Source organism: Rhinopithecus bieti, unplaced genomic scaffold (genome assembly GCF_001698545.2).
Source record: "Rhinopithecus bieti isolate Rb0 unplaced genomic scaffold, ASM169854v2 scaffold_17795, whole genome shotgun sequence".
Taxonomy (NCBI): Eukaryota; Metazoa; Chordata; class Mammalia; order Primates; family Cercopithecidae; genus Rhinopithecus; species Rhinopithecus bieti.
In genome coordinates this window covers 356,708-379,260 of record NW_016808927.1, presented here as the reverse complement: position 1 = coordinate 379,260, position 22,553 = coordinate 356,708, and the positions used below count along the sequence as shown (strand labels likewise).

Here is a 22,553-nt window from a genome sequence, read left to right as displayed (position 1 = left end):
GTCTTCTGAGCATTTCCTGAATGGCTCACTCTGTGCCTGGAACATGACAAGATAGACAACACTGTTGTGTGGATGCCCCAGGCCTTTGCCTGGCTGTCCCCTCACCCTAGATCCCCACCTGGCTGGCCCCCTCACTTCTATCAGCTCCCAGCTTAAATGTCCCCTTCTCAGAGCAGGCGTCCCTTGTGCCTTTTTTGTTTTTTATTTTTGAGATGGAGTCTCCCTCTGTTGCCCAAGCTAGAGTGTAGTAGCCCAATCTCAGCTCACTACAATCTCCACTTCCTGGGTTCAAGTGATTCTCCTGCCTCGGCTTCCCAAGTAGCTGGGATTATAGGTGTGCACCACCACGCCCAGCTAATTTTTGTATTTTTAGTAGAGACAGGGTTTCACCATATTGGCCAGGCTGGTCTCGAACTCCTGACCTTGTGATCCACCCACCTTGGCCTCCCAAAGTGCTGGGATTACAGGCATGAGCCACCATGCCGGCCCCTGGCGCTTCTATATACAGTCACCAGCCTAACTCCACCTCCCGTTTCCTCTCTAACATTTTTGCCACCTGAAGTCATCTTAACTTGTCTGTTCCCCACCACACCAAGGCCAGGAGCTCTTCATGCTTGCCACTGGATCCTCAGGGCCCAGAGCAGAGGGCACACGGAGGGCCTGTAACAAACGCAGGTGGCAGGAATGTGCTGCTCCACCTGGCCAGGAGCTGTGCTGCCTGAAGACTCATCTCCTCCTCGCTGGGGGTGCGCCTCTCCTAAGGACAGGGATGTGGTCCCGTGCGCCTGTACCCCCTAGCAGAGCAAAGACGTGGCTGCCCCACGGAGATGCACAGCTCATCCTTCCTGCTGCCTCAAGGGAGGGGCTCTTCCAGATTTCAGTCAGCCCTTCCTCCCAGGCACCTGGTTCGGTCACCCTCACAGAAACACCCACCCAGGCCCCAAGAGCCTCGCAGAGACCCAGCCTACCTCTCCCAGGTCCCCTTCAGAGCCCAGACACTGGGGGCACACACCCAGAGTGGGAATCTGGACCCTGACAAGAGACATGGGGGAAGGGTGAATATGAATCTAGAAAATGCAGAAAGTCATTTTCCCTCATGCAAAGAGAGGAAGAGACACCCCCTTCTTCAAGAGCAGTTTAGAAACTTCTAATTAATAAGCTCTATCTCTGTCTTTTTGAGATGTATGTGAATTTTTTTTATTTTTTATTTTTGTAGTAAATGCTCCTCAAGTAGAAATAAATCTTTTTAAAAGTTAAATAAGGCTGGGTGCAGTGGTTCATGCCTGTAAACCCAGCACTTTGGCAGGCTGAGGTGAGTAGATCACCTGAGGTCAGGAGTTTGAGACAAGCCTGGCCAACGTGGGGAAACCCTGTCTCTATTAAAAATATAAAACTTAGCTGGGCGTAGTGACACATGCCTGTAATCCCAGCTACTCGGGAAGCTGAGTCAGGAACATTGTTTGAACTCAGGAGGCAGAGGTTGCAGTGAGCTGAGATTGTGACAGAGGGAGACTCTGTCTCAAAATAAAAGCTAAATAAGCCTTCTGACAACATTACAACCCAGGACTGTCTTTCCCAAGGTCCTGGGGGCCATTTCTTTGAAATTTAAAGATCAAGGAAGACACTACCGCTGCCTCCCAGTCTCCATGGGAGGGTAGGAGCCTAACTTCAGCAGGCGCCTGGCTCCAAATCACAAACCTATCTCCTGTCATAAAAATATGAGAACTTTATTTTTGCTGTGGGTAAAGGCAATTAGCTAACACAGATGGTCACTCCAATTATCACGTGAATTTAGGATGACCTGCGTGTGACAAATGGTAATGTCCAGTCCTCTTGCTGGAGGGCTGGTGGCTGTTTACCCTGAGAACATGTCTGTAACGGGCTGCACGTGCTGGCTATATGCAGGCTGAGAGCTCCCGTCTTTGCAGTCACTCAGGCGATTGCCTGTGGTGCACACCACATTCTGGTTTCATGCACATTCAATCTTTTAAAAACTGTTTTTCTCTTCTACTTTTGCAAAGAGCTTTTCTGGGTTGGCAAAAGATTTTGTTTTTACTTCTATTTCCCCTACAGGGGTCTGTAAGCATGCCTACTATGGTTTCTTACAGACACTCGAACCTGCTTGTGGTGGAGAGAAAAGGTGAGCAGTGGGGAAGGGGGCTGGAGGAGCCCCTGGTGGGGCTCTGATGGGTGCTGGGGGCTCCTCCCTCCCATGCCACCCTCCTCCCTCAGGGCCACTCTGTGAGCTTCTGCACGCCACATCTTGGGAAACCTCTCACCAACTGGACTTAACATCTACCTAAAGAGGCGCAAAGGGGCTAGTGGACAGAGAAGCCACCTCGGTAAGGGGAACTCAGACTGAGGAGGGCAGAGCCCAAGCTAGAAATTCAGGAGGACAGAAGGATGGGCCTGGGTCTACACAGAGTGAGACCCCCAAGGCAAATCAAAGACAGTCCTACTTCACCCACCCTGCCTCCCAAGAGGTATTAGGACCTAACAGCCACTCCGGGTAGTAGCAGGCCTTCCACTGTCCAGGACCTCTCAGACCAGCTCCTGCCTCAAGCCTCAGTGCCTCTGCCTCGGGCCATACCAGGGCTCGAGGGGAAGCAGCTTGTGGCTTACATAAGAACAGAAGTGGAGACAGAAGGAAGAGGACCCAAGAGGAAGAAGTGAGAAATTCAAGGGGGAAACACAGAGGACAGGAATGAGGGGAGGCCAAGTCTTTGGGGACCCGCCTCTACCTGTGTGTTCAGGTGGGCTATGTCTGGGAAACGGCACAGCAGGTGTCCTACAGACAAAATCCAGGAAAGCCCTCCATGTGACACGTTCTAGGCTGGCCAGACACCACATGTCTCCACCCTAAGCTTCTCTCCTATTCTGCCTTTCGCTCTGCTCTGCGCATGGCAGGCCCCTCCTAACCCACCATCCTGACACGTCCTCGGCCACCGGAGACACCCAGGAGCCAGGTGAGCAGGCTGCCCAGCAAAGCCCCCCAGCTGGAAGACAGGCATCAAGGGCCAGACGCGCCATCTGCCACCAGTGCCCACACCCAGTCTTCGAAGGCCGCTTCGTCTATCGCACAAGGGACCCTGGAACCCTACCGTACCACCTTTCCTCTCTGCTGCCCCTCGGGCTCTGAGGGGAGCAGGACACACAGAGGCCCCCTTCCCACATCTGGCTCTGGCCCGGCCCTCCCTGCACTGGGTCAGGCTGCAGTTCAGTAAGAGCCCGACAGTGGGCAGGCCTCAGCCTGGGCCCAGCTGCCATGACAACTGAGGACCAACCACACAAAGAGGGGATTGAGCTAGCAGCAGGTGGAGAGGCCCAGGGCAGGGGGAGGCAACAAAGGAGCTTTGGTTGTGGCAGAGACTTGGGGGAGGGGAGGCCAGACAGCAGCTGGGGGAGGAGAAAGGCCACAGGCCAGAAAGAGGCAAGGTCGTCCCGTCGCCGCCCCTGGACCCTCCCACCAGCCCAGCACAGCTCTCACAGCCTCAGCGCCCCAGGTCGGGCAGTCAGAAGCAGACCATGCCGCAGGTATCATCTGCTGCCAGTGGAGCGGGAGCAGGATCCACCACCAGTCGCTAAGGCTTTGGGGGGTGGGGGTAGCTCCCCAAACCCCAGCCAAAGGCCCAGTATCAGGCCCTTCTCAGCCCTGAGGTCCCAGCAGGTCCTCACTTGCTGGGCACTGCTCAGCTGGTCTTCTGTAGGAGACCCCCACAGAAACTGGCCTCCCCAGTCCCAGCCCATGCCCAGCCGATGCCTCCCTGCCCATGCTGCCCCGTTCTATGGCCTCGTCCTTCCCAACTCCACCTGGTCCCCAGAGCCTCCCTGCCCTCTCGCCCAGCCCATTCCTGCTGTGTCCTCACCTAGTTCTCTCTCCCTGTGAGACCCCCTCACTCAAGTCAGCCCCAGGGAATGGGGGCTTGCTGCCATGCCTGCACATCCTTCACATGTAGAAGGTGTGTAATGTGTATTCAATGAATGAAAGAATGAGTGAATGAAACAATGGAGGACTCAAGAGCTGGCTCCTCAGGCTCCAGTCTTCTGTCACTATCAAGAAATCCCTCAGGACCAGGAAATGGTATTCTCTGCCTGATTTCAGTTAATAGCAGATGGTTTTAATTTAAATATATGACCAAAGGGACATGAGAAACTGATGTAAACCACACACAAACATACCCAGATACAATCATATCTAAATACAGCTAAGTAAACAAAAGTTCAAAGACACAAAACTACATGAGAACACCTGCAAAACTGTCTATGCAAATAGAGAATGTGAGATATTTTTTTAAACTCACAGATACACCTACAGATCCACAGACACACAAATGTGCCACTGTGAACCAGGTCAGCACAAATCATTGCACAGCACAGCTACAAACACAGAAATGCAAAGTCACCCATGACACAAGTATCCTTGTACACCCATGGCCATCCTATCACACCCACTTGTTCCAAGGGAAAGAACTCAGAGAGGTAGAAACAAAAGCAACATACCCTCATTGAGCCAGGAGGCTGGGGCCGTGAGTCACCATTGGATGACCTGTGCTGGGGTGGGATAGGTCAGCAGGAGCTGCAGCTGGCTGGAGAGACGTTACAGCAAGACAGAAAGCCCTAGAGACAATGAGCCTGTGTCCAGCAAGCCTGGTGCAGCCTGAGATCCTCCAGGGGCTGGCCTGTGGGCTCTGGCCCAAGGGGATGCAACGGGTCCTCTCCTCTTCAGTCAGCTTTGGGTGACCCTGAGCCGCCACCTGGCTGGCTCCTCAGCCCTAGTCTCCCCCTCGAAGCCCACTGCCTGAGGCTGGCAGGGATGTCCTTCTCAAGGCCACCCTTCCTGGTCCCTCCCCTCAGGACCCCATGTCTTAATCAGGAGTCCCAAGTCCCAGCCCACCCATCACTGAGCCACTGCTAGTCCCTGGCCAGTCATTGTAGCGCTTTGAGCTCAGGTTCCTGATGGCACAGGTGAATGGAAATACCTGCTCTCTGAGTTTGGGAGGAGCACCACAGGGCAGCAAGCCTGAGCTGGATGCACCGGGCAGTGTCTGTACAAGCCTCTCTGCCAGTGTCCCCGCTGCTGCTCACTCTTCCTAAGCCATTACTCCTTCCAGCCACTTGGGAATCTCAGAGGCCCTCAGCGCCACACAGGAGCCTCCACACTCCACCCCGCAGGAGGAAGAGGGTTTGCCATGGCTGTGGTTGTGGCACTGTCTGTAAAGCTCTCCACTTACCAGGGCAGTTCTGCATGCCCCTCCCAGAGGTCCCAGCCCAAACCAGGTGGGCATCCCCTCCCCCACCTAGAGGCCTCCATCCCCACATCCAGCATCAGCCTCCCACCACAACTCCCCTGTCCCACCCCCCATGACCCACCCTGCTCCTCTCCAACTTCCCAGATCCCACTCAGCACAAGGCCACCCCCACTGTGACCACTCTCCCAGCCCTGACCCTTCCCCTCTTTCTACTCCACCATCTTCAGACCTCAGTCTCTCAAACACCCCAGTCCTCAATCTGGGGAGGAAACAGAGGAGGGGAGCCAGGGGAAAGGGCAGGCCGCCATCCCACCCAAAGAGCAGGCCATAGTGGAAAAGGCCGTTGAAAGGCTCCAGACAGGCACTGAGATTGGGTTTGCTTCTGGTTAGCCACATGATCCCAGGCAAACCACTTTCCTTCTCTGGGCCTCAGTTTCCCCACCTAAAAATGGAAATAACACTTGCTCGTGGTATAGAATTGTTATATCGAGCGGGGCGGGGGCGGAGCGGAGGGATGGCAGGATGTGAACGGTGTGAGAGGACTCTCAGAGACATTCCCAAGGTGCAAGACAAATTCGATTTAGGTCATTGCTGTTGCCATCACCCACTCCCCATTCAGGGTTGTAAGAACTGTACCTCAGGGTATGAACAGCCAGCCAGATTTCATGGCTTTAGTTTGCTCCTGTCAACATTCCCAGGAGACCTGATCTGCATGCAGCCAGGTCACTTGCCTTATCCACTATGCCTGCCCACCTCCCAGAGGTCCCCAATTCGACCCCAGCCATGAGGTACCTCCTTCCAAGACTTCCTTCACCGGCCAGAGGTAAACACCCTTGCTGGAACTGTCCTACCCACACCTCCCCTGCCCCACACCCCTGGCCCCCTCCTCCTCAGCCACCTCCCTTCAGAGGCAAGAGCTGCACTTAACATTCCTCGGCCCCAAGTCTAATACTCAGGAACCTGTCAGGGACTGGATCTGAGCTGAAGGTCGAGGACAAACCCAGCTGCTAACAATCTCTGAACAGGTGTCACATTTTAATTAATAAACACATTTCCATCCCTTGCTGCATTCAAAGGACCTCAGAAAAGGAAAGTGAGATGGAGCAGGGACCCCTTCAGGCACCTGCTGCGCCCTCCAATCATGAAAATAAAGGAAAATCTTGAGTTCTTTCCAGTGAAATTCCAGGCACCGAGCTGGTCCTGAGAAGTAAATGTGCAAACTGATAAGAAGGTAATCGTAGCTAAAACAACAGCAAGGAAGTTCGACCACACGAGACGTGTGGTTGCCTATACAAACTGAAGGTAACATCTTAGCGTATGTCCCTGAGTTGTTTTTCAGAAACCCAGACCCCCGCCAAATGGACTTGCTGGCACGCACATCTCAGATAAGGGGGAACTGAGAATTCAACTCTGCTCATCTTTCCCCATTGCACTCCAACATGCCCCATCCTCTCATGGCTCTTGAACTCACCGTGTCCTGGCACCCTGTGACCAACGTTGGAAGGCCTTGCTCAATTCTCCCCTTCCCAGTCCAGATTAGGGATCGCTTTGACCAGGAAGCCTTTTTAGACACACCAGGCTCAGCCAGGAGCCCCTTCTCTGTTTAACCTGTGCACCCAGGACCATCTACTTGGAGTCATCATCATCATCAATATTTTGTTAGTCTGCACAAGACTACATGCATCTTAACACAGGGTCCTTCTCTCTCCCCTGCACCCAGTACAGGCCCCACACACAGTAATCCATTAATAAAAACTGTCACAAGGGAACACTTAAAGAAATTTCAGTACAAAACAGATTTGAAGCAAGGAAGCATGAAACCTTCAGCCTGAAAGGAAACAACTGCCATCTAATCTCTTCATTTTACAGATGAACATGGGAACAGTTGGCTGTGAAGCCTTGGACTGTCGTCCACCTCCAGCCTCTGGGGCTCTGACCACACCCAGCCCCAGTTCAGATCGTCTTGATCAAAAGGCTGAAGGAGGCCCCATCTCCACACCTTCCACATGTAGATAGATATCCTCAACGTTCTTCACAGAGGGGATGCCCGCACCCACCCCACCGAATTCGCGGCTGCTGTGCCCATCTTCCTGGAGAGGAGTTCTCCGCCACACCCGACACCACACCCTTCCAACTTCTGCGGTGCTTCCCTCTCACTTATCTCCACCCCCAATCCTTATCCCCGCTCGTTTAATCACACATTTATTGAGCACCTACTATGTGTCTGTCACTCTGCAGCGAGCACTGGGGTTCCCGCCCCCAGAAGCTGATCTATCAGGGAGACGGCCAGGAACCGGGAACTCGGAACAACGGGACAGCCCAGGAGGGGCCGCTCGCGGGCGACCCTCTACTAGCCACCGCGTCCTCCCTCCGTCCTCACTAGCCTCCCTCCCGACCTCGCTGCCCTGGCCTGGGGCCCTCCCCACCCTCGGCCGCGCCCCTTTCCCCTCGGCTGTGTGGGGGCAGGGGAAACGCTTGAGACCCGGGGCTCGGGGGACGCGCGGGCTCGGAGGACGCGCGGGTCTCGGGGCACCCCAGGTCCCCGCCCCATCACTCCGCCCCAGCCCGAGCCGGGCGGAGGCAGCACAGGAGGAGCGGGGCCGGGCGCTGGTCCATCCCTCGCACCGCCCCTCCCCGCCCGAAATGCAGAGGGACTCGGAGGGAGGCGACGGGGAAATAAATACCTTTGACTTTGTGGCTAAGGTTAACGGGAACTGCCACCCCGAGGGCGACTTGGGCACCGGGCTCCCGGCCCTGGCCATTCCCGGGGCAGGCGGGGCGGGTACGGGTGTCTGATTGGCTGGCGGGGCTGGCCATCCCCGGGGCCGCCCAGCCACCCCATTGGCTGCGCCGCTCAGATGACCCGGCAGGCCCTATCGGAGCAGCCCGCGGGGCGGCCCCTTTGTTCTCTGGAGCCAATAGCCGAGGGGGGAGGGCTGACCTCGCCCCCAGCGGGCCCCCAAGGCCCGGGCGCGGTGAACGCGCTAGCAGCCGGCCGCTGGGCCGCGGGCAGGAGATCTGGGGAGGTCGGGCCCCGGATGGCCGGCGGCGTCCTGGCACCCCTGCCAGGCCCGGAGTCAGACTGCGACCCCGTTGTAACGCCTGAACTCAGCGCACGTTCGCCGAGCGCCTCAGCGCACCGGACGCTGTTTCCCCCTGCTAGGGACCCATCAGGACCCGGACAGAAACCCCGGCTGAGGCTGTGGCTGCCCTCAAGCCGCGACAGCCCCACCGTAGGGTGTGATAACTTCTAGGGTTCACTACGAGGGACCTTAGAAATCATTATACTCGATATTTTCGTTTTCTGTTTCGGGAATGTGGTCTCGCTCTGTCCCCAGTGGCGCGATCATGGCTCAGTGCAGTCTCGAACCCGTGGCTAAACCCATCCTCCCGCCCTAATTTTTTAAATTTTTTGTAGAGACGGTGGTCTCGCCATGTTGCCCAGGCTGGTCTCGAACTCTTGGGTTTAAGTGACCCTGCGGCCTCGGCCTCCCAAAGTGCTGATATTACAGGCCCGCGCTCGGCCCAATCCCTTTGTTTTCTAGCTGAGGAACCGCTCTGAGGTTACGTTACTAGATCGGGTTACTAGGTAGGGCTCCCATGAGCGGAATCCTTTCAGCCCAGCTGCCAACCCGGTCCAGACTGCCAGACCTTCAGCGAAGAGTATCTTCTCAACTCCCCACCCCATTGTAAGGAAATTCCTCACACTTCTCCCTCAAAGGGGGCGCAGCTGGATCAACTCCTACTGGCTGGATTCTCTCCGGAGCTGCTAGAAGCTGCCTCTGGGGCATGAGGTAGACACAGACAGAAGCTGGGCCTCTGAGACTCTACAAACGGTTGCTGTTGGGCAGGCGGACCTTATTTTCTTCAGTTAACAGCTGATTAAACATTTGCCACAGGCCCGGCTGCGGTTTAGCCTCAGTAGCACAGCAGGAACTGGGGACTGAGATTCGATTTTGTCACTAACTTCATGTGTACTTTTTATAAAAGATACTTTTCTGTTTCTGGACTTTGACTTATTCATCTATAAAATAGGGTTAATAATTTTCTAGTTGCCTGCATACGTTACTGAGTTTTTACCGTTAATTTGGTTATATTATCTATAGAAGGATTTGTAAAATACAAAATCATACACACCCTATAAAGAGGCCACACATCACTAGCTATCAACACTTTAGAGTCTCGTTCTCCTGTTTATTTTTTTAAAGACCGGGTCTTGCTGTGTTTCCCAGGCTAAAGTACAGTGGCTATTCACAGGCACAATCATAATGCTCTTCAGCTTCAAACTCCTGGCCTCAAGGGATCTTCCCACCTCGGCTACACCTGAGACTACTGGCATGCACCACCACACCTAGCTTATTTTCTAGAAGAGTACCTAGAAGAGGTTCTACAAAGGCTTGTGGAGTACATTCCTGTTGCTGAGACCAGTATTCTAGTTCCAGATTTGCCACTGGCTACAAGTGTTGAGACAGAGCAGGAACCTCTCAGGGGTCTGCCACCAGCCCCCCATTCAATGCACGAAAATAAAGAAACATTTGAGTCCCTTCAAGGGAGATTCCAGGCGCCTCGCTAGCCCTACAACCAGCAGTTAGGGAAGTGAATGAATGACCTGCTAAGTAAGAAAGTAGTAATAGTTTAAACAATAGTACCCAAATAAGAGTCACAAAATGTTAGCTTCCTCATAGAAACTGAAGATGACATCTTGACATATGTCCTTGAGTTTTTTTTCAGAAATCAGGACCCCCACCGATGGGGGTCACTTCCACCCTCTGGGCCTGTTTCCTCCTTACAGAGCAGACTTCCTCCAGATTGGCATCCCATGACCAAGGGTATTTCAGAGGTGGAAAGAATGGAGAACCTCTGGGATCCTATTTCCATTAAGAAGAAAAAAAAGCTGAGGGGAGAGGTTGCATGTGTGTTTGCAAATACACAGGAAAAAAATGTTAGGAGAATACTCCTCAAACTTTTCACAGTGTAAACAAAAAGGATTTGGGGAGTGGAACAGGGGAATGAAGGAGAGCATTCACATTAAATAGATCTGAATTATTTATTTTTAAAGATAATTTAATGCTTTTGTAATTGTAGAAGAAAACAAAGAAAAACTGTGGATTCTTCAGAAGAGAAGGGCAGCTCCTGCCAGCAGACCCCTACAACCCAGGCAGTCCTCCCCAGTGACTGCTATGGTGATGAACCAGGCAGAGCAAGGGCTTCAGAACCACTGGGCCACCCATCAAGGAACTCAGGAAGGAACCATGCACAATTTGACTCTGTTCCTGCTTTACCAGTCCCCTCAAGGCCACTTGTGTGACCTTTCTGTCCTGTGGACCTCTTTCCCAACCCCACAACAAGCAGAGGGCAGCGAAGCACTGAGGACACCCACACCCCACTTTCCCCATATCCCAGACTATTTCCTTTAAACGGGATTTTTCAAAAGGTTAGGACCCCTGGTTAGATCCCTGCTCACCCTCATCCTTGTCCCTAATACCTCCAATACTAACCTAGATGCCAACCCAAGGACCTGCCCCTGCTCCCTGCCCATCATTTCCAGACATCGGCCTACTCTTTCCTGGCCATCTCCCCTTCCCTGGAAACCCTGTGTTCCCTCAAAGAGAAAAAATGTGACTGGGGCTTTCTTGAGACCACACCCTCTGCTCCCAGGCTTTGACAGATAATTTGTCATCAATTACACAGGTTTTTAAGTGACCCCATAAACCAATATGGAGCTTTGAAGCTGTTCTTTCCATCCTACACACTTTAAGCCCCACCCACACAGTTGGCATTTAATACTTATCTTAACCAAAAACAGCAGCACACAGCATTCATCCACTAAGTACACAGCAGTTGTCAAGAGCACAGGTTTCAGGAGTCAGACAGACTTGAATTTGAATCTGCCTCTGGTGATTACCAGTTATATGACTGTGGGCAAATGTTTTCATATATAAAAGAAGACTACCTCCCACACAAGGACTCATGAGATAATTTAGGTAAACTTCACCAGGTGCCACTCACGTCAACAAGTTGTGGTTATTCTCACGTGCTCTGTGCCAAATGCTGGCGATATATGCAGAAATTACTAACACAGGCAAGAAAAGAACCTATTAATGCCTGGTAAAAACAGGTACTCAAATTTGTATGAAACCACCAATTCAGGGATGCATACAGGGTGACTGCTCACAGAAACTGGGAGTCCTACAACAGGCCGGCCAGGGAGACACTGTAGGACAGAACCAAATCAGCCCCCCTTTCCTGCCTAGCAACTGACACCTGAAAAGTCTGACCTGACCTTGAGATGGAGCAGAGACCCTCTTTTCTTCTTTTTTTTTTTTTTTTTGAGGCAGAGTTGTTGCCCAGGCTGGAGTACGATGGCACAATCTCAGCTCACTGCAACCTCTGCCTCTGGGGTTCAAGTGATTCTCTTGCCTCAGTCTCCTGAGTAGCTGGGAGTACAGGCATGCACCACCACGCCCTGCTAATTTTGTATTTTTAGTAGAGACAGGGTTTCTCCATGTTGGTCAGGCTAGTCTCAAACTCCTGACCTCGGGTGATCCACCTGCCTCGGCCTCCTGAAGTGCTGGGATTACAGGCGTGAGCCACTGTGCCCAGCCTCAGAGACCCCTCCTAGGAGCCTGCTGGGTTCTGCCCATCACTTGAAAAGCATGAGAATAAAGAAAAATGTGAGTCCATTCAAGGCAAATTCCAGGCACCTAGCTAGCCCTGCAGCCAGGAATTGGGGAAGTAAATAAATAACCCGCTAAGCAAGAAAGTAATAATAGCTTAAACAATAGTCACTCAAGTAATAGTCACAGAATGTTAGCTTCCTCAAAGAAACTAAAGATAACACCTTTTTGTTTGTTTGTTTGTTTTTTTAACAAGGTCTTACTCTCTTGCGCAGGCTGGAGTGCAGTGGCACCATCTCGGCTCATGGCAACCTCCGCCTCCCGGGTTTAAGCAATTCTCCTGCCTCAGCCTCCCTAGTAGCTGGGACTACAGGGGCCCATCATCACACCGGCTAATTTTGTACGTTTAGTAGAGACGGGGTTTCACCGTGTTGGCCAGGCTGGTCTTGAACTCCTGACCTCAGGTGATCCACCCGCCTCAGCCTCCCAAAGTGCTAGGATTACAGGCATGAGCCACCACGCCCAGCCTAAAGATAACATCTTGACATATATCCTTGAGTTGTTTTTCAGGAACCAGGACCCCCACCAATGTCACCACGTGACAATCCCAGCGTAGACTTCAGACAGACTGGAACCAGAAAATGGATAAGGAAGTTCCAGAAATTCCTCAGCCTCTAACTCACTTTGAAACCTCCCCACTCCTGCCTTAAAAACCCTTGCTTATAAGCCATCAGGGAGTTTGAGCCTTAGCTGTCCATTCTCCTCACCTGGTGCTCTACAATAAACGCCTCACTTTCTCTGGCTGCAAATCTCACTGTCGGTGTTAGGCTTTGCAAACACTGGGCAAGTGGACCCAGGCTGGGCTTGACAACAACCTCAAAGAAGGCTGAATCCCGGGTGTGTGGAGTGTGGAAGCCAAGTGCTGTCTTAGCTGCTGGGAACCGCCTCCCCTCCCAGAGGCTCCTTCGTCTGTCCAGCCTCTGAAGGGCTACTGGAGGCAGAGTCCAGGTATAACCAAAGTCTGTTTAACACCCAGCACCCCTCAAAAGAGCTCATAGCGCTCGCTGGAGTTTCATAAAGGCCCAGGTGGTGAGAAAGATTCGGTGTCACTGGGCCCACCTAGGAGGGCAAGTGACCAAGAACATAAATCTTGGGACCAAGCTGAGAGCATTCCACCCACCACAGTTCTCCGGAGCCTCGGCCCACCACCCAGAGAATTAGTCCAACTGCCTGGGTATGCTCAGGGAAGAACTGAGGCCGGGTGCCAGAGCTCAACAAGCTGGGCATGTGGCCTGTGGCCAGAGTCCCACCCACAGTACCCCCCCACCCACCCTGGCCTTCTAGGGAGAAGAGCATGCTGCTCCTCCTGACATGCCGCTGCTCCTCCTGACATGCCGCAGCTCCCCAGGAAAAAGGAATACTCCCCAGCCACCAGTTCTAAAACCAAATCTTTATTCTCTAGTTTGAAAAGGGGGGATAAATGGTTGTTCTGTTTAGTTCCAGAGAACAGAACAAGGCCAAATAGGTAGAAATTATAGGAAAGCAGAATTCATTCATTATAAGGAAGGATTTCTAACAATTAGAATCATCCAGGGCCTCAGGAGGTGGGGAAGTTCCTGTCACCTAAGTGCTCAAGCAGAGGCCAGGTGTCCATATGCTAGAAATGGTGAAAAGGAAACTCACCAGTAACTTCCCCTCAGCTGGCCCTCCATCACCAATGGGGCAGTCCTTGCCATGACATGCTGAGCTCTGGAAGGAGCAAAGGAGGGGCTGCAGTGTTCAGACAAGAGCCTGGACACAGTGCTGCTGACAGCCAGGGGAGGCTCTCAGTGCTGGGAGGGGCGACAGATAAAGCGAGACAGACCAAGGAGTAAACGCCCTGGGGTCTGCTCTTTGGGAAGGACGAGGACGGAAGTGCTAACAGCAGATGGGTCTCTCCAAGTCTGGGAGCCTATGCAGGGGGCAGGTGGGAGGGGAAAGGAGAGGTTAGAATGGCTCGGCTTCACCTCTTGCTGCTGGCAAAGGCCCAAGTGCTGTCTAACAAGGCCAGCAGGTTCTCCAAGCTGTATCTAGCCCAGAGCATTCATTTACAGAACTGTACCTCGCCTACTTCCAAAAATGATCTGAAGTACTTACAGTAAAAGACAGGGACATTAAGGCGTTAACACCAGAGGATGGAAGGTTTTCCTTTCCACTGGTGGCTCCTCTAGCCAGAGGGCTCTAAGGGGCAGATGCTATTGCTACTTTTCCAGGGCACAGGGCAGTCAGGATGGAACCTTAGCACACACCACCTGGAGGCCGGCGTCCCTGCACTTGGAAGTGGGTTCTCTAGCCACCGGGGTTGACCTCTCTCGCTAACAGGGCCCACCCAGATCACTCCCCGCGTCTTCTATCCCCTCTGGGATTCCCACTGTCCCCTACTCCAGCACCAGGCAGGCACCCCCAGGCCACTGCAACTCCCACCACGAAGGACCCCAGCCCTCTCTCAGCCAACACCGCCCCGCCCACCGTCTCAGACATCGTGCTTCTTCTGGTGGGCCAGGAGTCTCTCCTCGTCATCGAAGGTCTGGCCACAGATGGCACAGCAGAAGGCGCCGTCCCGGATGTGGCTCTTGCGGTGAGTGATGAGGTTGGACTTCTGGCTGAAGCTGCGGTCGCAGTCGGGGCAGGCGTAGGGCCGCTCGCCAGTGTGGATGCGCCGGTGCGACACCAGGTTGGACTTCTGGCTGAAGGCTTTGCCGCAGTCGGGGCAGACGTAGGGCTTCTCGCCGGTGTGGATGCGCCGGTGCGCCGCCAGGTAGGGCTTGTGGCGGAAGGCCTTGCCGCAGTCGGGACACACGAAGGGCCGGTCCGGGGCGTGGTCGCGCCGGTGCGCAGCCAGGTGGCTGCCCTGGGAGAAGCGGCGGCCGCACTCCTCGCAGGCGAAGGGCCGCTCGCCGGAGTGCACGCGCGAGTGCGCCACCAGGTGCGTCTTCTTGCCGAAGTTCTTCCCGCACTCGGCGCAGGTGAAGGGCCGCTCCCCAGTGTGCTGCCGCTGGTGGGCCCGCAGGAAGCGCTCCAGCCGGAAGCTCCTGCCGCAGTCGTCGCAGCTGTAGAGGGAGGGGGGCGCTTCGGCCCGGTCCTGCAGGGACTCTGGCGGGGCCCCGGGCGGCGGCTCCTGGGCCGGTTTCAGCGGTGCCGCCAGGGTGGGCTCGGCCGCGGACTCCTGGGGCCGGCTGGCAGCTGGGGCTCCCCGGGCCGGGGTGGCTTGGGCCGTCCCCTCGGATCGCTTGTGAATCTTGCTGTGAGACAGCAGGTTGGGTTTGTGCCGGAAGCGGCGGCCGCACTCTTTGCACGGGTAGGGCTTCTCGCCGGTGTGGATGCGCCGGTGGGAAGTCAGGTAGGGCTTATTGGTGAAGCGCTTCCCGCACTCGGGGCACTGGTGAGGTCGCTCGCCTGTGTGCACGCGGCGGTGGGCGATCAAGTTGGGCTTGTGCCGGAAGCGCTTGCCACAGCAGGCACACTGGAAGGGGCGGTCGACGGCATCCCCACCGGGCCGGGGGGCGGTCACCGCGGGGCGGCCCCTGGGCCGGGGCCCCAGAGCCTTGGCTGCGGCCTCCTCCAGGGCCTCGGCTACGTGCACCCGCTTGTGGGCAACTAGCTGGTCCCACTGGGCAAAGCTCCGGCCACAGTTGCCGCATATGAAGGGCCGGGCCTCCGGGGCGGGAGGGTGGCACCGACGCAGATGAGCTCGAAGCTGCTTTCGTCGCCAGAAGCGTCTCTCGCATTTAGGGCAAGCGATGGGCCGCTTTGCAGTAGAATGGGCCCGCAGATGCAGAACCAGGGCCACCCAGCCTCGGAAGCTCTGCCCACAGAGGTGGCAGGCGAATCCCAGCTCTGGGGTGGCAGCAGCATGGACCTGGCGGTGCAGTGCTAAGAAGGGGGCATGGCGAAAGCGACGGCCGCACTCAGGGCAAGGCAAGGGCAGCCGGGCCTGGCAGCGGCGGGCGTGAAGCCACAGAGCCACCCAGCCAGAGAAGTGCCTTCGACAGTGGGTACAGCGATGGGCCCTGCCTGGGGCTTGGGCACCAGACTGGGCCACTGACGTGCCTTGTTGCCTCAGCCTGCGGGGCTCCTTCTCCAGGGTCTGGGGTGACTCCTGGGAGGGCCCAGAAAGGAGTCGGGGCTGGGCCGGGCCCATGGCCAGGGGGCCCCTGCAACGACGTTCCAGCATCGGTTCTTCCTCTGCTGAGGGTGGAAAAGCACAGTCACTCCAGAGACCAACTCACCCTGCCCCTGTTTTTCCCCTCCCAACCTCAGCCCCGGACAGGAGCTGCCATCTATGAACCCCTAGAACCCTGGACACGGAGCTAGACTACTCTCCTGTTTCCTTGTGTGATACGTATTACTTCAATCTTGGATTTTTAGATAACATTTCAAGGATGTTTGTCTTATGTCTTTATTGCCCTGGAAACTTCCAGAAGGCAGGGACTCTGATACTAGAATCTCCCTCATGGCAGCTACCCCAGGGTCAGACAGGGAGTAAATGCTCCAGTGCTGAATGCACAAACATTCCTGCCACAGGACTCACCAGAAAATGTGGCCACTGCTCCCTACAGTGCCTTATGCTTTTCCAAGCGCTTTCCTGCTGCCCTCTCCCTGTGTCTGCTATTTTCTATGCCACATCTGAGCTGCACAGCAACTCTGTGAAGCTGGACAAGCAGACACTGAGCTTCCTGTTTGACAGATGAAGCAACTGTGAGGCATCAAAGATGAGGAGACCTGCCCAAGGTGACACAGTAAGCCAACAGCAGAACCAAGACTGGGGAACAGGTCTTTAAACTTCCAGGCCAGTGCTCTTTCCTCTAAAATGCCTGGGTTTGCAAAGATCTCAGAGAAAAAAGTTTCTATAGCCTTTCATTCCTAGCCCCACAGGGGAGGCACTTGCAGCATTACTAACTGCAGTCTCTGCAGGAGGCTGGAGGACAAGTGAGAACAGCCCTTCTCCGGGAACAGAAGCGGAGCCCTGGGTGCTACTCCCACCAGTCTAACGCCAGACCACTGCCTGCCCAGACTGTGCCCACATTCTGCCCGCCTGCCTTCTTCCACCCACACAAATTAGGACATTGCAGGAAGGAATGCTCTCCCTGAATCCAAGGAACACCCACAGCCTGCTGCCTTCAGGGTCTGATCACTGACTCTGCCTCCCTCGGGGTGCTGGAGATAACTGGGGCAAGAGAAGGGGAGGGAAGATGAGATTGCAATCTCGGTCCCCTGCCCGGTCCTGCCCCAGCCTCGCCAGGGGCTGCCCCGTGTTCAGCTCTTCCACAGCTCAGGGGAGCCCAGACTCCTGCACAGGAGCCTCCTCCGCGGAAGGAGGAAGGAAGCAGTTAGGTTCCTAAGGGCCCTTCTGTGCCTGCTCACAAGCTCCAGATACATCCTTCTAAATTCCCTAGAGCCCACTCTCTTCTCAGGGAACACAAAGGTCACTCATTCCCAGTGTCGGACTGTGCACAGGGAAGACCCCAGGATATGAGAAAGGGCCATTTCTTTCCGCCGGGATGGGGACGCCTGTGCACCCCAGTTGTGGAGTGGTTTGGGAGCACAGCAAAGGACAGACTCTACCCTGGAGACTGCAGAGCTGGGGATGAGGCTTTTTCCAGCTCCTCTTGGGGATGTTCCTGGGAATACTTCCGCGGCTGCAGCGCCTGCTTCGGCCCACACTCCGGTAGCCCCCAGGTGTCAGAGAAAACTGCAGCAATAAAGACACCCCTACCCCCATGGCAGAGCTCAGACCTCTGACTGCAGAGAGGCCAGCCTTACCTGTGGGGAGGGGAGAGAAAACAGGAGTGAGGCTCTGAGCTCCTCTAGGGCAGTCAGCTTTATGTCCTCACCAGCCACAACCCCTCCCCCCACAAAGCCACAAGCACCAGCCATAAGCCCCACACCCTGCCTGGCAGAGTGACCTTAATGGACATTGGATTAATAAATGAAAGTGCCCCTTCAACAAGGAAGCACACTGCTGTCTTTGGGGATCACTTTTGGGGATCACTTCCTTCCCTGCTAAGGTCACAGAACGAATTCTCCATTCTGTGGCCAGAGTCTGGGCTTTCCCTGATGGCCAAAGGCCGGCCTATGGCAGGAACTCTGGAATCCCTGCTGGCTCCCCTTCCCTCAACCTCCTCCCGACAGGAATTCCAGGCCTATTTCCCATGGGGCTGCGCAGGGCCAGCTGCTGTGACCAGGACTCAGTCAGAATCCCCTTCCGCATCGTGGCTGCCCGCGGGTGGCAGAACTCCCACACCGCCCTTTTGTACTGATGCGTGTCCTCCGTCCACGCTCCCGGGCACACAGGTCCCGTTCTTGCGAGTGAGCCATTTCGGGTCCCACGCACGGCGCAGCTCGCGGAGCCTGTGCGCAGGTGCGCTCCCCCACCCCCGCAGATCCAGCAGCGTCCCCCCCGCGCACTCACACACGGTCGCGCACACTCACGGTCACGCGCCCCGCAGGTGGAGCGGCCCCCCGCGGGCCCGCGGTGCCCCCCGCGCCCCTGCCGCTCTGCGGCGGGCCTGTGCAGGGGCGCGGGCGCCCGTCCATGGAGCCCCGAAGGCCCGGCCTCCGCCGGCCCACTCCCGCTTCCCCGCCCCCGCCGCGGGCGACAGCGGCCAGTTCGAGGTTCACACTGCCAGGTTTCCTCGTCCCCAACCTCCCCCCCCCGGTTTCCCCACGCCCAACGTGACTACAGGAGCTGCCCCGAGGGTTCCAGTCGCCGGCCTCCCGCGGCCGCGGCCTGGGGGCGGGGAGGGACGGCCGGGGCCCGGGCGCAGGCCCGCACCCAGAGCGGGCCGGGTCACCCCCGCCGCTACTGCAGCAAGGCGGCGGATCTCGGAGGGCCCGACTCCGTTGCCATGGCGACCACCAGCCCGGGTGTCTTCGGGACTGGCCGGAGCTCAAGTTTCCCGACCCTTTGTCCCTGCGGAGCACGCGCGTCCCCGGGCGACCGCGTGGCTGGCCTGTGGTCACCGGGGCTGGTCGGTCTTGGCTGGCTTATGAGAGGCTCGGAACCCGTCGGCAGACTTCAAAGAGGGCTCTGGCCGCCCCCAGAGCGTCGTGCCCCGGGCCCTTCTCAGGCCGCGCACCCCGGCCGCAGTGCGGACGCTTGCGGGAGCGACGATCCCGGGACGGCGGTGGCGCATCTGGAAGTCCCTAGCTTCCGATTTGTTCCAAAGTGGAGCACAAAATGGCCCGATCCTGCGAACTTTGAAAAGGCCCCTCTTCCCTGTTTTCCAGAAATTAAGAAAGAGCAGAAGTTGCTGGGCTTCCTCTGGCTGCGGGCCAGGCGCAGGGCGACGGCTGAGGTGGCCGTTGGCACACGTGGGGCATTTCGCTTGGAGAGGCGCAGCAGCCTGTGTGGCGTCTGCGGTGGCAGGTGCGAGCCTGTGCCCATGACTCACCCACTAGCAGGTGGCCCTGGCTTTCCAAACTAAACACTTCCTGGGGTTTCCAGGGTAGTACAATTTCATGTACTTTCATGCTTTTCAACATAGGCAATGTTTGAATTGTATAATTAGTCGTAAAACACTTTTAAATCTATTGCATAAATAGGAAATAGGGGAACATGAAACACGCAGTTTTACCTCCTAGAGTCAAGTATATTTAATATTTTGGTATGTTGTCTCCGGTGTTTTCTCTATGTATATCCATGGCATGTCTGGCATAATTGGGATAATGCCTTGCAAAGATGTATTCTGCCTTCTTCACTTAACACGATCTTGTGAATTTTCTTCCATTTTATTATTCTTTTATTTTATTTATTTATTTATTTTGAGACAGAGTCTCGCTCTGTCACTCAGGCTGGAGTGCAGTGGCTGGATCCCAGCTCACTGCAAGCTCCGCCTCCCGGGTTTACGTCATTCTCCTGCCTCAGCCTCCCCCCAGTAGCTGGGACTACAGGCGCCCGCCACCTCGCCCGGCTAGTTTTTTGTATTTTTTAGTAGAGACGGGGTTTCACCGTGTTAGCCAGGATGGTCTCGATTTTCTTACCTCGTGATCCGCCCGTCTCGGCCTCCCAAAGTGCTGGGATTACAGGCTTGAGCCACCGCTCCCGGCCATTATTATTCTTTTAAACATGATTATGGCTTTATAAAAGGAGTATATTTTAAATGTTTTCTAAATTATCTTACAGGAAAGCTTATTAGTTTTCCCTGAGAAATGCCCATTTTCCATATACTTGACATCACAGACTTTTTTTTAAAAAAAATTAGTTTGAAATGGTTATTTCTCATCTTTTGTACGTGCATTTCTTAGAGTACTAGTTAGCTGGATTGTTTTTTCACATGGTTATTTTTTGTCAGTTTTATTTTCTTTTTTGTGAATTTGTTTATGTCCATTTGCCCAATTTTCTATTTGCCCATCTTAAAAGTTGGGAAGTTGGTTTATTGTTTGGGGGGCACTCATAAAGTACAGGTATTAAAGACTTGTCATGTTTGTTGCAGATGTATTTCCTCCATTTATACTTTAACTTGTTAACTTTTTTTTCTTTTTTGAGACAGGGTCTCACTCTGTCACCCAAGCTGAAGTGCAGTAACACGATCATGGCTCACTGAAGCCTGGACTTCCCGAGCTCAAGCAATCCTCCCACCTCAGCTTCTGAGTAACTGGCACTACACGGTCACATCACCACATCCAGCTAATTATTTTATTTTAATTTTTTCTTTTGTAGAGATGGGGTCTCACTGTGTTGCCCAGGCTGGTCTCAAACTCCTGGACTCAAGTGATCCTCCGGCCCCAGCCTCCCAAAGTGTTGTGATTACAGATGTGAACCACTGCATCCAGCCTACCTTTTCAGTTGTTGATGTGAGAAAGTTTTGTTTTAGTCAATGTGCTGCTGAAGCAAGCATGAGAAAGTTTTGTTTTATTTTATTTTATTTTATTTATTTATTCATTTATTTATTTTTTGAGACGGCGTCTCGCTCTGTCTCTCAGGCTGGAATTCAATGGCGCAATCTCGGCTCACTGCAAACTCCGCCTCCCGGGTTCACGCCCTTCTCCTGCCTCAGCCTCTTGAGTAGCTGGGACTACAGGCACATGCCACTATGCCCCGATAGTTTNCGGGACGGCGGTGGCGCATCTGGAAGTCCCTAGCTTCCGATTTGTTCCAAAGTGGAGCACAAAATGGCCCGATCCTGCGAACTTTGAAAAGGCCCCTCTTCCCTGTTTTCCAGAAATTAAGAAAGAGCAGAAGTTGCTGGGCTTCCTCTGGCTGCGGGCCAGGCGCAGGGCGACGGCTGAGGTGGCCGTTGGCACACGTGGGGCATTTCGCTTGGAGAGGCGCAGCAGCCTGTGTGGCGTCTGCGGTGGCAGGTGCGAGCCTGTGCCCATGACTCACCCACTAGCAGGTGGCCCTGGCTTTCCAAACTAAACACTTCCTGGGGTTTCCAGGGTAGTACAATTTCATGTACTTTCATGCTTTTCAACATAGGCAATGTTTGAATTGTATAATTAGTCGTAAAAACACTTTTTAAATCTATTGCATAAATAGGAAATAGGGGAACATGAAACACGCAGTTTTACCTCCTAGAGTCAAGTATATTTAATATTTTGGTATGTTGTCTCCGGTGTTTTCTCTATGTATATCCATGGCATGTCTGGCATAATTGGGATAATGCCTTGCAAAGATGTATTCTGCCTTCTTCACTTAACACGATCTTGTGAATTTTCTTCCATTTTATTATTCTTTTATTTTTATTTATTTATTTATTTTGAGACAGAGTCTCGCTCTGTCACTCAGGCTGGAGTGCAGTGGCTGGATCCCAGCTCACTGCAAGCTCCGCCTCCCGGGTTTACGTCATTCTCCTGCCTCAGCCTCCCCCCAGTAGCTGGGACTACAGGCGCCCGCCACCTCGCCCGGCTAGTTTTTTGTATTTTTTAGTAGAGACGGGGTTTCACCGTGTTAGCCAGGATGGTCTCGATTTTCTTACCTCGTGATCCGCCCGTCTCGGCCTCCCAAAGTGCTGGGATTACAGGCTTGAGCCACCGCTCCCGGCCATTATTATTCTTTTAAACATGATTATGGCTTTATAAAAGGAGTATATTTTTAAATGTTTTCTAAATTATCTTACAGGAAAGCTTATTAGTTTTCCCTGAGAAATGCCCATTTTCCATATACTTGACATCACAGACTTTTTTTTAAAAAAAATTAGTTTGAAATGGTTATTTCTCATCTTTTGTACGTGCATTTCTTAGAGTACTAGTTAGCTGGATTGTTTTTTCACATGGTTATTTTTTGTCAGTTTTATTTTCTTTTTTGTGAATTTGTTTATGTCCATTTGCCCAATTTTCTATTTGCCCATCTTAAAAGTTGGGAAGTTGGTTTATTGTTTGGGGGGCACTCATAAAGTACAGGTATTAAAGACTTGTCATGTTTGTTGCAGATGTATTTCCTCCATTTATACTTTAACTTGTTAACTTTTTTTTCTTTTTTGAGACAGGGTCTCACTCTGTCACCCAAGCTGAAGTGCAGTAACACGATCATGGCTCACTGAAGCCTGGACTTCCCGAGCTCAAGCAATCCTCCCACCTCAGCTTCTGAGTAACTGGCACTACACGGTCACATCACCACATCCAGCTAATTATTTTATTTTAATTTTTTCTTTTGTAGAGATGGGGTCTCACTGTGTTGCCCAGGCTGGTCTCAAACTCCTGGACT

General features: G+C 53.9%; 2 protein-coding genes across 5 annotated transcripts in view; both read right to left on the bottom strand.

Annotated features, from left to right (window-relative positions):
* The window catches only part of LOC108539242 (zinc finger protein 775), a 32,943-nt gene extending 24,909 nt beyond the window's left edge, over window positions 1-8,034 (bottom strand). Inside the window, exon 1 of the mRNA XM_017887803.1 lies at window positions 7,934-8,034. The gene's annotated coding sequence lies outside the window, so the exon portion shown is untranslated. The remainder of the gene's footprint in view (window positions 1-7,933) is intronic.
* Window positions 8,035-13,297: 5,263 nt separating this feature from the next.
* On the bottom strand, window positions 13,298-18,486 carry REPIN1 (replication initiator 1). Of its 4 annotated transcripts, XM_017887815.1 has the most exons (4): window positions 18,338-18,467; window positions 17,471-17,668; window positions 16,437-16,581; window positions 13,298-16,090 (listed from the first exon to the last, which is right to left on the bottom strand). In XM_017887815.1, exon 4 carries the CDS (start codon window positions 16,077-16,079, stop codon window positions 14,379-14,381), a length of 1,701 nt encoding a protein of 566 aa, XP_017743304.1. In that variant the 5' UTR covers window positions 16,080-16,090; window positions 16,437-16,581; window positions 17,471-17,668; window positions 18,338-18,467; the 3' UTR covers window positions 13,298-14,378. The 4 variants fall into 4 exon arrangements, with proteins under 4 accessions (XP_017743304.1, XP_017743301.1, XP_017743302.1 ...); XM_017887812.1 differs by lacking the exon at window positions 16,437-16,581 and having other exon boundaries at window positions 13,298-16,093; window positions 18,338-18,486; XM_017887813.1 differs by lacking the exon at window positions 16,437-16,581 and having other exon boundaries at window positions 18,338-18,469.
* Between the last annotated feature and the right edge of the window lie 4,067 nt (window positions 18,487-22,553).